General features: G+C 37.9%; 1 protein-coding gene across 1 annotated transcript in view; it reads right to left on the bottom strand.

The window, feature by feature from the left end:
* Positions 1-4,384: 4,384 nt before the first annotated feature.
* LOC149082672 (short-chain dehydrogenase/reductase family 16C member 6-like) overlaps positions 4,385-16,352 on the bottom strand; it is a 42,376-nt gene continuing 30,408 nt past the window's right edge. The window contains exon 4 of the mRNA XM_089235947.1: positions 4,385-5,534. Within this exon, the coding sequence (XP_089092073.1) occupies positions 5,198-5,534 (337 nt within the window). The 3' untranslated portion in view covers positions 4,385-5,197. The remainder of the gene's footprint in view (positions 5,535-16,352) is intronic.

Here is a 16,352-nt window from a genome sequence, read left to right on the forward strand (position 1 = left end):
GGACACATGCACGACACTCTTGGCAACGTCACTAACATATTTTCACCCCCTGCAAGGGCATCCTTCTAGTTTATTATCTCGCCACTAGATATATAGAGTTGAACAATTATATTTCAAGGTCTTTGATTATTATTACAAGAGATTTTTTGTGACCTAGAGATTTTGAAAATATGCAAGCATTCATGACCTAAAAAACTTGAAGTATGACTTTAAATTTTAAAAATATGACCTTATAATTTTCCCATTATTTCATCTCTTCTCTTTCAGTTACTGTGTTTTTTCTTATTGAATTTAAAAATTAATCAATATATACTTTTTTAATTAAAAATCCCTCACCTAATTCAGATGAAAACAAATTTTGCTTTAAGCACAATAGCTGTTCTTTAGGACGTTTTAGAATCGCACTGTATTTTATGAGATTCAGTTCCCAAATGTTTAAAAAAAAACTGTCATTATTTAGTTTCTTCTAAGAAATATATTAAAGGAAACAAGCGATACTTTTTATAAAGATTTATTTAAAATTCCGGGAAAATTTACGAGTTGGAGCAATATTTGAAGAGGAATGGGGTCGCAATGCTGACGTCCAATTCTGCAATCTCCTTGATTGTTTCTGAAACTGAATTGCGATGTTGCTGTACATTAAATCGGTTTTGTGCTGGAACTTCTAGCATATTTTCAACAAAATAAAATAAGGTATTTCACCATCAGTCTTACTTCTTTTAAACTGAGCACCTGCCCAGTCTAAAGTCATTAGACAATTTACTACCAATTTATCCGCCTTTCGATGTGAGTTGTGCTAAAAGTGTGTATATGTTCTCATACCTGATATAACCGTCTGCGAGCGTATCTATTTTTGTACGTGAAGTTAGTGCTGCCATCTGTATTTCGAATTAAGAGCAAAGTGTAATGCTTGAATATTTGTATAGTTGTAGCACTGCAACTAGGGGAGAGTAGAGACAGACGGACAGAGAGGGGGGGGGGGGTTCGGGTGCCTCGTGCACTGAATAAGGACGGACGCCGTTTTGTTAGTTGAGAATTACGAGGAAGGGTTGACGTTCCAAAATGTGTACTTGCCGCGAGTGACAGAGTAAATTTTTGTTTTTGGTTGTGGATCGCCTAACATTTGCTCCTAAAGCTGAAAACCCCAAAAACCCACTTCAGCCAACCACCACTGTGGCAACGGTGTGGACTCGAACCCAGACCCCCGCGATGCGATTCCCTCACGATGCCTACATGACCGCACATCATTAACCCCTGTTGCTGAAAATATTTTTCCTTAAGTCCTGTGAAAAATCCCGTAACTACTGTTGTCACCTAACTTCAAGCAGCGCCCAGAATTGAGAAGAAAAAACAGAGAAGGGAGAGGGCAACTGAACCCCTGAGAGAATAGCAATTTTTTTTTTGGGGGGGGGGGTTGAAAAAATGATTTTTACTTCAAATATGATGCAGAAAAAACATTGTTATTTATTATTACGTTGGAGTTTTACAGTGATGGGGAGCGGTGTCAAAACCAAGTCAACCTCTCCAAGCAAAAGCCCCTGCGTTTAGGCATGATGAAAATCAATTGAACGCGAAGATTTTCCCATGTCCGAATGAATAACATTTTTTGTAATTGCTTGGCGTGCCACTCAGAAACATGGCAAAAGGGTCCTCCGAGAACAAAAAAGTGGCTACTCGAAATACAAGTCTTTTTCTAAAGAAAAAAAAAAAAAGAGGAAGACAGGAATTTTTTTCATTTAAATGCATCTACATTTCTGATGGAAATGCCTACAGATTTTCGGTGATAAAACGACCAAAAACATGATCTATTTCTTGAAAATTCTTGAAACATGACCGATCACTCAAAAATGCTTAAAATATGACCAATAGTTCGGTAATGCGCAAAATAGGACTTGTCGTAACAAAATATGACGTCATAAAAATCAGAGCCATAATAATTATACAGGGTGATTCAGATTTGATTTTTCAGTGCTGCCATCTATGTTTCAGAAGTGAAGTGTAATTATTGAATTACATTTTTACCGTTTGTAGATCTGTTGCTCTCTGTGTCGCGAATTTTGAACTGGGAGATTGGCTCGCATTCCCGCTCCGAAGTTGGGAACCACAGAAAACCAACTTCTGCCTACCATGGATTCTTGAGCTATGGATCACGATCCCAAACTTGATTCGCAGGGGCTTGCGAGATGGGTTATTCAAATCCACTAACTGCCAGGGACTCACCCTATGGGGTCCCGACGCAAACTTAATAACGCAGGGCTTTCAAGATGGGTCGTAAAAATCCAAAAACAGCCAGGGACTCTTTAACTTATGGGTCTCGACCCAAACTTAATTTGAAGGGGGGGGGGGGACAACATAAAATACGTTAGGGCCCACACATATACTCAGAACACACGTTCCGGCATGTATTAATTTGTCAGAAATTCCGTAAAGGAATATGTATGAGGTACATACTCAAGGGAAGAGGGGCCTCAGAGAAATTAGAACCGGTTGAATTTTTCAAAAATTTGTCGTGTAAAGGCCTCAGAAAAATCATTTGGCCCGGGGACCCATGATGCTCTTAAGACGGCCCTGCACTCAAGTGCTCTGTAAATATACCGAGGGTCACTCAGTGATTTGGAAATGTGCTGCGGGAAATTGGACGATTTGTAATTCTGCCGCGAGCCACTTAAACAACCTGGAAATATGCCACGGGACACTCAAGTTATGTGGAACTGCACCGATGTGACGCTTAGTTCACTTTTACAAAATTAGGTTTGAGGTCACGGGGCCGCACCATATGAGTCCACGTTCTGGCCCTTGGGTCATGCGTTGAGCGTGTATGATGTATGGGAACCAGCTGGGACCGCCAATTTTTATTGACGTTGTAAACGAGTTTGACTGAAGTTTCTTTAATTATTGTTATAGTGGATAATGATAACAAAGTATATCTACCGTATTCGTCGTAACTGTGTGCACACACCTTTATTATTATTTTTTAACTAGCATTTGGTCGTGAATACGTTTTTCCATACCTCGTTATAAGATACGTGACCGCCATTCTGGCACCCAAAATTAGAAACGCCTTCTGTCTTTGTACACATTATTAACTTCTATCTACGTCTCTTACTTTCCTGGAGTCTTATAAATGGGGCCCGCCCTTAGCAGACTCGGGACCCGGTACGAAAACAATTGCGGGGTCCTGAGGCTCTTCATAATTTCGGCTTTCCTTATCCCCGTTTTAATGTATTCTGTGTGGGAGAGTTGAGTCTGCTTCCACACAAAAATTCGTACGTCGAAAATAAGGAAAATAATTAGCAGAGATAATTCCACACACAGCACCCATGAAAGTTTCGAATTAATAAAAAAATAATAATTTCAGCATCCATGGAAATTCAAAATAAATGAAAGAAATAATTACGTACCCATTAAATATTCCAGATTAATGAGAGAACTTTATAACCCCTTGATTGTTATCCTTATTTTCAATGGTGATTGTTCGACACGATAACATGAGGATAAGCACCGAAGTCATTTCAAACCGACGCAATGCGTAGGTATATTAGTAATTTTTTTATTTGACCCATGTGTTGGGAATACTGATTCAACTTTTTTATTTTTATTTCTATCTGGGGATATTATTTTTAACTGCGGCGGTTTCCGGTTATCCGTGAACCTTATACGGATAACCGGAAACCACTGTATCAATCGAGGTTCCACTGTAATAAAAATATAGAGACGGAAACACGTTATATCGAATAAATTCATAATTTTTTTTTCATTTCATGAAATTTATTTCTTAAAAGAAAAAAAAAAACAAAATATATGAAACAAAATTGTATGAAACATGCCACAATATCGTATAATACAATATGATTTTCATAAGTAAACAAGAAAAAGGAAACTATTCAAACGTCGAATAAGCAACTTCGAATAAGATAGGGGCTATTCAAGTATTACGTAAGAAGATTTTTAGCCATTTATGACCCCCCCCCCCTGCCAACAAAACACTGACAGCCCCCCCCCTTGTCAGCAAAATTTCGTCAGCAAGATAGAATATTAGAATATTTATATATATACTTATATAGAATATACTTATATAGAATATTTATATAATACTTAGAATATTTCATATCTTCAAAAAGGGTCGTTGACGAAGTAAGCAACCCTCAAACCCCCCTCCCCCCTTGTCATCAAAAATCAGCAAATCCGAAACCCCCTTCCCCCCCCCCCCCTCGATGCTGGCGTAATACTTGGATGACCCCATATTCATGATGGTTATTGTTCATATGATTGAAAATCAAAAGTTATTGTAGTTGCATTAACGGTGATACCTCGGCTAACGAACGCCTCGGCTTATGAATTTTTCGGCCAACGAAGGTTTTTTTTTTTTTTTTTTTTTTTTTTTGCGTGATTTTTCCACCTCGTCTAACGATTACGGATTCGACTAACGAACATTTTCGTTGATATGGATGCACGCGATAACATAAAACAGCCACGTCATATGAGCTGAATTTTCACGCCAATCATCATCATCGGAATTGCTGTCACTCGAGTCCGATTTTAACTTATGTTCACCTCGGAATCTTTTTCCCAGATGTACTTTCACTTCCCTTTCTGAAATTTTCTGAACCATTTCATGCGAAATGAAGGATTCAGCTGAATGAAAATTCATTGAAAAGAAAAGAAAATTAGCCAATGTTTTTTCAGAACACGCGTTCTTTCAGTGCAAGCTCAGCATCAAACTTCAGCATAAACTCTATTGGGTTGCGTCAACACCAACTTTAGTCTACTAAATACTAGACTAAAGCTGGTATTGGTTTTGTATATCGTGTAAAATAAAAAAAATCTTCAGTATATCTCTTATTTTCCTGTGGGTTCTCATTTATTCAATTTTGAAGCTGTTCATCGATCAGTTTTTGTCTTTTTATAGCGTTCCATGGTGTTTTAAAAAACTTATATTTAAATTTTCGGCAGAACCTGGAACGAATCAAACGATTTCCCATAGAAACCTGTGGGAAATCCCGTTTCGGCTAACGAAGATGATTCGTTCCGGAATCACGTTCGTTAGACGAGGCATCTATGTCTTGAAGCTTGGTTCAAGTCACGTCGCTCAGAAAAGCTTCCGAATCCAAGTTATGAAAGCGGGGAAATAAGTTACGTGCCCTTTGAAAAAAAAAAAAATTATCCACGGAGAAACGCAGTCATTGGATAAACAAATTCACAAAGATTTCACTTTCCCGTTGATGAATTCACTAGAGTCATCTTTGATGACGAAGCAGTTCGATTTCACACTCTCGCCGTATTCTTCGGCACACAAACCGGAGATGTTGTCGATGATATTGTTATTTACCAAAGGGATCTTATCATTCTCGTTGCTGAGGATGACGTGTTCTTTTTCGAAAGTCGCGTCCTTGACGCCATTTCCAACTTCTTCAGGTTCTGATTTCACATGATGACCATTACATTTTTTCTCTGGTCTTCCGGAGAATTTGGTCATCACAGACAAGATACTCAGTATTGCGAAAGCTTCTCGTACAACGTGAGTTGGAACTATCCTGTTAAGATATAGGAAGAGAGGTATTAATAATGCAGCAAAATTATTTAATGGATGAAGACTTGAACTAAATTTATATAAATTTACCCAAATTAAAAACTTACTTTACACAGCTGAAACGCATTTAAAGTGATACGGATAAAAGCACGCGGAAGGGAAATGCAGGGGGGGGGGGGTGCCATGATACACCCCTGAACCAAGGCCGCAGCGGGGAGACTTGGGGATCTGTTCCACCCCCCCCCCCCTCCCGCCGAAATGTGAGAAAATGACCAAAAATAGGGAAAAAGATGGCCAAATCTATTGTTCTGTAACTTTGGTTCGCCCTCCGAACGAAATTTCTGGCTACGGACATGTCTTGAGCATACGGCCAGGACGCCTCGGGACAAAATATTTACTCGTGAAGGGTCTATTTGTGTTGCCCCCTCCCCCCCCCTGCTCACGTCCCTCCAATTCATCCCATACCAGCAGATCCTAACAGAAAAAAAAAGCAACGTTTATTTTAAATTAATTTACTTATTTTTTGAATCTGTTTGATCTTTGTGCTCAGGTTTGGCCTCCACCAGCGCGTGGACAGAAATAATTTTTCCCTAATTTTTTTGGTCAGTAAATGTTTTTCTCGGATTTGGCGCTCTGCGCGAGGCCGCACTGGTCGCAAGGGTCAAGAGACGGCCTGTATATTGCTCCCTACAGTGAGGCTGACAAAATGCTCCACCCAGGGAGCCTGTTGTGTATTTGCCACAGGAAGGCCGTATAAAATCCTGGCCTTGGTGGGGGGCACCAAGGATCCTAGCCTATGTCCCGGCTTCAAAATGTGGGCCCATTTCTGTGTGCTACTAATTACCAATGGTGGGAACCAATCAAAATTTTGAAATGGGTGGTACTTAATTTCAATCGATTAATCGACTGAGTAATTGAATTTTGAATCAGTAATGTTTAAATTCTAACCATTTGTAACAAACGCATTATTGGTAACAATATAATTGAAGCGTTCGGGGTCGAACAACGGTCTATGTCATTTTTTCAAACTTTAGAAGAGGCACTATAAAAGTCATCAATGAATTAGGGCATAGGCCTCTCAAATTTTGTCCAGCCGGGGTACCCCTTTCCCTAATCAACGCTTATCTGCGGTTCTCCCAGAGCAGCTTAACAAAAAAAAATCTCTTCAAAAAACCTTTGTCAAGGTTGCCGCTCCGCAGCGTCCCTGACAAAGGTTTGAAGCTCACCAGAGAGCAGCGATGCACGGTTTCAGAACACCTGAATAAAGGGAAACAACATTTTTTGCATGCATTGCAGCTGCCTAAAGTAGCATGGCAACTACATCTGTTGATTTCTGCAGGGAACCTACTTAAGGAACGTGTAAAGGGACCTACCTATATGGAACTTTATTCAGCCAAAAAAACCGATTTCACAAAAATGTCACATAGACCGTTATTCGGCCGAACGCTTCAACTGATGTTACAAAAAAAAAAAATTCCTTTCATTCATTTATTGAACCTATTTACGAAATGTAAATAAGTATAGGCATAGATCAAGAAATTAATTAGTTAGCGTCACTCGCTGGAAACAATTCAATTGCTAAATTTCAATTGCTCTGTTTTAAATCTCGAATTTTTTATCGAATAAAGGAAGTTAATTTGCAAAATTTTAAATGAAAAAAAAGCTTGATCGTTTTACAATGAGTTTTAAAGGGATTGATCAAGTCGAATAACTCAATTAAAAAATTTAACCGCGATTATTAATCGATCGATTAATCGAACCATCCCTAATTTGGATACTTCTTAATTGATTGGAAGTATATCTTGATGAAGGTGATTTTAAAGTTGAAGAGAATGTAAAAAATAGACTTTAATTTGCACCTTGTATTTTGAAATCTGCCGTCGAATTTCAGGAATAATTTTGAAATGTCTGCGATAATTAAAATATATACTATGCAGCAGGGATTCCCAATGGTGTGTCATACACTAAAATTCTAATCTCAATCTCAAGGATGCGACGAACGTAAAGACGTTGCTCTAGTTTCGTACCGAAAGACACAACAAACAGCCTTGTAACACTTTTTTAAACTTTTTAAATATCGTTAAAGAAGTCGCAAAACGTGTTTTCTCAATTCGAATACGTTTTTGAAAAGAAAGAGGTGAAACATCAAATTTCATCATTGGACGCACAAATGAAATCCCGGATTTTTAATTGATGCATAGTGCATAAAAATGAACGTAAAGGGTACAATTTCTGTATATAATGTCTTTGAATACATATTCCCAATACTAAGTAAGGTTACCAGATTTTCAACTTATAAAGTATCCTACATCCATTTCTGTTCATATTTCATTGAGGCAAAACGAAATATCCAGCCAATTGTCACCAAGTTAATCGAAAGTGAAAGCGCAATCATAAAAGATAATCATTGGCAAATGACACCCAGGAATTGGTTAAATGGCCGATCTCGGTGTAACCCGTGACACTTTTTTTCTTTCTTTCAAACTGAGCACAACTCAGGCCTATCGCCGTCTATGGGCAATTTACTATCTAGTGAGTTGTGCCGGAAGTGTAAGTGTGAGTACCTAACAGTCTGAGTGCGTATCTAGTGCTGTGTCTGATTTTTCAGTGTTACCATCTGTATTTCAGAAGTGAAGTGTAATGATTGAATTACATTTGTAGGTCTGTTGCTCTCTGTGGCGAGACTTTTTAATGGGGAGATCGGCTCGCATTCACGCCTCGAAGTAAACCCATGACACTGCTTCGTCGTGTGTGATCTGTATATTTTGTATGTTGCTATAAAATTACAGCCTAAACTTACTGGGCTTATTTAATAAAAGTGTGGTACCAGGGCCACCCTTAACAGACTCGGGGCACGGTTCGTCGAAACAATTCCGGGGCACCAAAAATGTTTAGAACACATGTATTTTGTGTAGGGGGGGGGGAAAGAGAGGGGAATCAGCATATATATATATATATAATCTATTATTTTAGAATATGCAGGAATGCTAAAAAGTATCCATACAAAATATTTTAAACGTACAGTTAAATGTAAATAAACACAAAAATTGATGAAAATTCAGTACTGTATGTAATTCCGAACCCATGAGAGAAGAAATTCCCGATGCTAATGAATGAATTAAAAATAATTGAAAGAAATATGTAATTCCAGAGATAATGAAAATCCAGAATTAACGGAAGAAAGAATTCTAGATTTTTTTAATGAAAATTCAGAACCAATGAATGTTTCAGTTATTGAAAGAACCAGTGTGTGTGTGTGAACAAATAATTCGAAAATTGATGAATGAAATAATTCCAGAATCGATGAAATAAATCCAGAAAATCGATGGAAATTCAGAATTAATGTAAGAAATAATTTAAGCTTCCAAAAATTTACCGTGAGTGCGGGGCCCGGTGCGACCGCACCTGTCACATACTCCTGAGGGCAGCTCTGTGTGGTACGGGAACGGACTGGCACACGACCAACTAGATTATCTAGGTGGTCGTGTATATAGGAGGTCGTGGACTGGCACCGGCCCGTGGACCAGAGGTTGAAAAAACACTGCCGTAGACAGTTCAGAACGCGTCAATTCCGATTATAAGCACCCTAGAATAAATAGTCCTTAATATCTCGCGGCGTCCCTGAGAAATCTCACAGCACAAAACTTACAATGCTTTTATTCGAAGAAAAAAACCAGACAAAATTAAACTTGAGATCATGCAATAAATTTATAAAACTCAAGTGTTTATACATTAATTATATTTCATTCAACGGAAAAGGTCAAATTCGATGTCACAATACAGTACAAGAAAAGAAAGTTCTTTTAGTTTCACAACATCAGGCCATTTATTAAACGTCTTCTAAAATTTAAGTATTGACGGGTCCGTGTGCAAAAACATCCATCAAAGAAGAGGGGGGAACGAAATGTCGCGCGAAACAAGTTTCCTTAAAATAATAATATTCCAAGTGAAAGTTATATTACACATTTTTATGAGAACGTGTCCCTACACGTAAGTGTGTGTCGAAATATTTCTCGCTTTATTATTATTATTATCAGTTTTTATTAGGTACAAAAATAAATTCAATCGTTTCCTCGATGATATTTTGACCGCGATGACAACAAAGATAAGAAAAAACAAAAATCGAAAAACACGAAGTAAAGGTGAAGGACGAAAACGGGTTTTACACATTTTCGTTAACACGTGGTGATGATGATGAAGAGTTGCTGGTCAAGGTGCCGTTCAAGTCCTCTCTGTTTGTAATTGAAGAAGAAGAATCAGAGCGATGGTCACTTATTTTTCCTTTTTTTCCCCGCGGGGAAACCTTTTACCTTAGTTTGTTTTTTATATGTCATGTTCTTCCTTATGCCAATATAATTATTTTAATTTGGAGTTGAAAAGAGTTAAAAATAACTCGATTATTATTATTTTTAGATACGAAGGTTTAAATGTTAAGTATCTATATACTTTATATATACGAATAGGTTAACATAACATGACAATTTGTCTCCTGTTAATTATGATAAAACTATACAAATTAGAGTTCACAATTGAATTAAAATAATTTACGGTTAAATAATACTATTCGTAATTGTTGAAAGAATCCAAAAGTGCATTTGGGGTTTTGCCACCCGTGGTCTATACGAATTTTGCTGCTCTTCTCACATTCTAGTCTAATTTCCTTGACTAGTCTTTCTTTGAGTTCGCCACTAAATGTTAAAGTCACTCTATTGGTCATTCACATGTTTGCACGCTGTTTCAGTCACACTCACATGCTTGCACAATATTTTGCTCGCTCAAATATTTTCACATGCTCTAGGTCGTTCACTGACCTGGTCCTTCGCACTGTAGGTCACTCTTTTGCTCACTCACGTGCTCTTGCAAACTCTCTCGGTCATACATGCTCAATCCATGGCCCGCGGGCTAATTGTAACCCTCCGAGTCATCCGATGTGGCTCGTGACCTCAAACCTAGTTTTGTAAAATTGAACTAAGTGGCACATTACCAGATCACTTAAGTGACCCGCATCGCATTTACACACCACTTTAGTGACTTGCGTCACATTTATACATCATTTAGGTGACCTGGGGCACCGTAACAGATCACTTAGGTGACCTGGGGCACTCTAACAGATCACTTAGGTGACCTGGGGCACTCTAACAGATCACTTAGGTGACCTGGGGCACTGTAACAGATCACTCAAGTAGCCCGCGACACAATTTCGAATTCCATAAGCAGCCCGCGACATATTCACAGGTCACTCAAGTGACCTACCGCATATTTAAAGATTTCCTAAGCAGCCCGTGGCACATTTCAAAACCGAATATGTGACCCGCGGCACATTCACACATCCCTTAAATGACCTAGGGCACTGTAGTAGATCACCCAAGTGTCCCGCACTCTTGAGCACCCTTGCTCTGGGTCACTCTTTTGGTCACGCACTGACCTAGTCCTTTGCTGTCTGGGAAGATGAGGATTTATTGAGGGTTATACAAATTTCGCCACCCTTCCTCCTACCATTATACTTCTTGGCGGATCATTCATCAAATTTACCGGCCCTGTGAACTTTCTGCCTTGGTCTATAGCCCGCTAAACCCCCCCCCCCCCGTAAATATGCCACTGGTGGAAATCCACTGCAATGGAGAAGTTTTGGTGCAGTCCAGTTTTCTAATACAACGAACTCACTGTTCACGAACTTAATTTGCTCCCAAAGTCCATTCATAAACTGAATTCTTCGCAAACTGGAGCAATTCCCCCCCCCCCCCCACAAACAGCAATCAATGCAAAATTAATTATTCCGTCCTTGGAGTGCTGAAGATTTCTAGAGTGAACTTTTACAACAGCTCCCGTGCATAAAAACCAACCATAATCATCAGAAGAGTATTTACTGGAAGGTTTAGCGGGCTATAGCCCTGGGCGGAAAATTTGAAGAATGAGTGGTCAATTAGTAGAATGGGAGCAAGGTGGCAAACTTTTTATAGCCCACAGGCGTAAATCCGCCTGAATCTGTTTAAAGAGCGAGGGATAGGTCAGTGAGTGTCAAGTCAATCTATTCCGAGAAAAGGAAAACAAAAAATTATCAAAAAATAAGACGCAGCGGCGTGAAATCCGCTCTAAGAAATTCCGATGCGCAGAGATTCCCATAAATTTGTGAATACTGTATTTTAAAAGTTCATAAAAATTTTGAAGAAATTGGTATAATTGAGTGGGGTTTGCGAAACCGTTACTTTTTCACGAAGGAAGAACTGTTTTGGCACAGAAAGTAAATTAGTTCAAATTTTTATAGATAGAAGGCGTAGCACGAAAACAAATCACTGGAAATATGCGGATCAGAGTCCTATAAAATGAAGGGTGTACGATTAACAGCTCATTTCTGAATTTTCCTGTTAACGGCGCTTACATAAGGTTTTGATGGTGAATAAGACACTATTGGTGAAGTTGTTTTACCTCAGCCCGAATCACTAGATACTATCACTAAACCAGATATGTACCTCGTCTTTATTCCTCTGCGGAACTTCTAACGAATTGGTACGTGTTGCAATGTGTTGGTATGCATGGTGAACCTTCCGTGAAGTTTGTTTCTGTGTAATGCGTGTTATGCGTAGTGCTGACATCTGCGATCAATTTTTTTAAACTATGAGTTTTTTCTCTACTCACAGTGAGTGAAGTGTAATGAATGAATAAGTGTAACGTTTTAGGACTTTTGCTCTCTGCGGCGAGACTTTTTTAACGGGAAGATCGGCTCGCATTCGCGCCTCGAAGTTGGGAACTGCAGTAAACCAACTTCAGCCGACCACCATTGTGGCGACGGTGGGGTTTGAACCCGGTTCCTCGCGATGCGGGTCACTATGACCGCTCGACCACCAAAGCGGCCGAATCAATGACTGTAGCTTTACGAACGTTTCGGACGCAGAAACGATTGAAGAAAGGTTCGGGTCCAGTCACTCCCGAATTGTTTTCGTGCAGCGCCCTCTACCCCCCTTCGTGAGAATAATTTTCTCGCAAATCTCATTCAAATATACAGATTCCTTCAATATTTATGAATGCTAAACTTTTGAAATGCAAGAAAAACATGGTAATCGCTTGGTGCCAGGTCCGGACTATATGGTGGATGCTTCAAAACTTTCCAACCAATCTCCAGGAGAGGTGTTGTGTTCCATCAGGAAAACGCCAGGTCAACACGTCTATAGTTACTCGCCAGAAACTCCAGGAGCTTGGTTGGAAAGTTTTGATGCATCCACCATATAGTCCGGACCTGGCGCCAAGCGATTACCATGTTTTTCTTGCATTGCAAAACTTCCTTAGTGGTAAGAAATTGGCATCAAGAGAAGATTGTGAAAATCGATTACTAGAGTTTTTCGCCAATAGGGACCAAGACTTCTATCAGAGAGGCATTATGAAGCTACCTTTAAAATGGCAACAAGTTATAGAACAAAACGGTGCATATTTGACCAAAATTGGTAATCCGAAATATGTTAAATAAAGTCTTGAAGTTCACGTAAAAGTAATGGATTTCTTTTTTTCCCAATCTAATATTTGCTGAGATATTTGAATTCCAAAATCAGATGAAAGCTGGGAAAGGAAAACACAAACTAACGGACAACACTTCTTCCCCCTCATTTATTCCATTCTTTTCCTCATTTATGCTGTCCTTTCCCAACTTTCCTCCGATTTTTGAATTCGGATATCTCTGCGAATACGGCACTTTGAAACTTTGGATTTTCTTTTTGGGCTCAGGAGAGACAGGATAACAACTCTCTAATTAGAAGTTATAAGACAACGAAGTTATAAGAACCGTATAAAAATTTGGATTTTTTTTTTTACCATCCTTTACATCGGTGCGAGGTTTGTTTTCTAACACAGTGTTCAATATTTTCACAGCTGCGGCTCCGGTAAAAGTAGTCGAAAATTTCCACGAATGAGTGGAAATGGGAGAAATAATTAGCAGACTGTGGGGAAAAAAAAGTTAATGGGAGCAATAATTTTCAGAAGACAAAAAGTAAAAAAATGGGGGAATGATTTGTAGACCGAGTAAAAAATGTAGATAAACGCGATAAATAATTTGCAGACCGACACAATCAAATTAAGTGGGGGGGGGGGGGGGAAACAATATGCGAAACGGTAAAACATAATTATCGTAAATATGATGAATAATTTGCGGACCATCAAAAAGTAAATGGACGGGGAAAAATAATTTGCAGATCGACAAAAATAAATAAATGGGAGGAACAATTTGCGAACCGGCAAAAAATAATTACTGTAAATATGAGAAATAATTAGTGGACCGTAAAATAGGAGAAATAATTTGCAGACAATTGAAAGGTAAATATGCGAGAGAAATAATTTGCATATCAAAAATAAATACAAGACAAATAATTTGCGGGCAGACAAAAAGTAAATGAATGGGAGAAATAATTTTGAGTGCAAGCAAAAAAATAGATGGGAGGAAAAAATTCGCAGACTGCTGACGGCTAAAAGCAAGATTAAAAACGAATATCGAGTCAAGGGCAACTGACGCCCGAGCTATGGTCCTGGCACGGTGCGGATATGTGCATAGGCGGAGATAGTCTTGAAAATCTGGGGACACACGGTCATTATTGCTGGGGGGGGGGGGCACGATGATGATGATGATGTCAATTCACACATATATATATATATATACACTACATAGTCGACTCCACATTTGACGCTGGGGGGGGGGGGGAGACCATTTCCGGAAAAACGTAAATACTAATGTAATTTTTCCGGGGAAATGCCGTAAAAGAATATGTGACTGCATCTGAAGAGAGAGGGGGCGTTTAATTACGAAAAAAAAGGTGTTCATTCGATAAAAGTTTGATCGAAAAATTACTTAAAGTACTGTAGAGATTTCTCGCGGAGTGGAGAAAACAAAGTGACCTCCACGGCGAACAAATATTTACGATTCATCATTAACTGCAAGAACCTCTCTACGGGTTTGTAATTATAAAAATTAAAAGATGTTCTTCAAGAGAGAGAAATCGCTTCTCAAGGTGTACTCACAAGGCCACCTCAAGAATTTTTGTTTTTTTTTCTTGCTGAAAAAGGTACAAGGCTGTCCTTGAACTCGAACAGTTTCGTAATATCCCCTTTTTCACTCTCATCGAAATTGTTTCCTCACCAACGGTGATTTCGAGTATGGAACTCGCATCGAGACAAAATTCAATGCCATCACTTTCTAACCCTTGAAATTACTTATAAGGAACTTTCTCCAAAAAAAAAGGAAACGATATAAAAAGATTTTGATGAATAAAAAATAAGAAAAACAGTCTAAAAATCCCCTGAAATGTTCAATTATTATTTTTAGATTTCAACGCCTTTACCAGGGTATGTAGAGACCAATGTGGAAGACATTTCAAAACTAAAAGAAGTTATTGATCTTTATCCTTCGTGTTGTTTTTGTTGTGAGCTTTTTAACGGGTATCGAATCGATACGGCAGGTCATGGTCAAGAGAAATTAAGATCGTGTCAATTCTTGTAAGAAAGGTTACAGCTGGCTTTGGCAGCGGAAGGTGAAATTTCATACCTTGCACAATCTATACAAAAAAATTTGTTGTCTCGAAATTTGTGTGATGCGCCATCTATTAAAAAATCTATGTTTTTATAGATGTTGTGACATGTGATGTAGCCCCAAATCAATCAATTTGCATTGCGCTGAAGGTTCTCAAATTTTTTACTTCATCACTTTTTTTTTTAAATGGTTGCCATTTGTTTTTTGCTTGAACTCGAGATATTCTCGATTTAAAAATTGAAGGCCAGTATATCCCAGCCACCTTTTCATTGAATCAAAAATCATTTATTCGAGAAATTATTTCTTTCATTTATTCGAGAAATTGTTTCTTTCATTAACTCTAAAGAGTTGTTTCTTTCATTAATTCAAAAGAGTTGTTTCTTTCATTAATTCTAAAGAGTAGAGTTGTTTCTTTCATTAATTCTAAAGAGTAGAGTTGTTTCTTTCATTAATTCTAAAGAGTAGAGTTGTTTCTTTCATTAATTCTAAAGAGTAGAGTTGTTTCTTTCATTAATTCTAAAGAGTAGAGTTGTTTCTTTCATTAATTCTAAACAGTTGTTTCTTTCCTTAATTTTAAACGGTTGTTTCTTTCATTAATTCTAAACAGTTGTTTCTTTCATTAATTCTAAACAGTTGTTTCTTTCATTAATTCTGAATTTTCTTCAACTCCGAAATAATTTCTGTTACTTATTCTGACTTTTTTTACATTCTGAATTTTCTTTAAAAAATCCTGAGGAAATTATTTCTCTCATCAATTCTGAATTTTCTTTAATCCTGAAACTATTTCTTTAATCAACTCTGAGTTTTTTAAATTCTGTAATCGTTATTTATATTGATTCTGAATTTTTCTTTTATCCTGAGAAAAATTATTTATTTTATTAATTCTATTTTTTTTTTAAATTCGTTTCATTAATTATGAATATTTTTTTATTTCCGAAATTTGTTTCTTTTATCAATTCTGCATTTTGTTTTTTCAGTTCTGAAAAATTATTTTTCCTCTGATTCCAAATTTTCATCAGTTTTTTCTTATAACGTGCGGATATTTTTCAGCGTTTCGGTAAATTCCGTTATAGGAATGTCTTTTTGGATATCGACTTTTTCCCCCCAAATATACATAATATCGAGCTCAAGGGGGGAGGGGGAATCTCAAAAAATGTTTTTGCCCCGGGTACCCGAAATTGTTGAGCCGATCCTCTGTTCCTATCACCATCATCATCTGGTAACGTAACGTTTGGGCTATTTCCGCGAGAATATTATTTATTCAAATTTATCGTGATGTTCTCTAGCTCTTCCCAAACTTTTCGCATGGAAAAT

The sequence above is a fragment of the Pholcus phalangioides genome, unplaced genomic scaffold (assembly GCF_987345545.1).
Source record: "Pholcus phalangioides strain wild (caught in Gottingen) unplaced genomic scaffold, Ppha-v1.0 ptg000009l_1, whole genome shotgun sequence".
Taxonomy (NCBI): Eukaryota; Metazoa; Arthropoda; class Arachnida; order Araneae; family Pholcidae; genus Pholcus; species Pholcus phalangioides.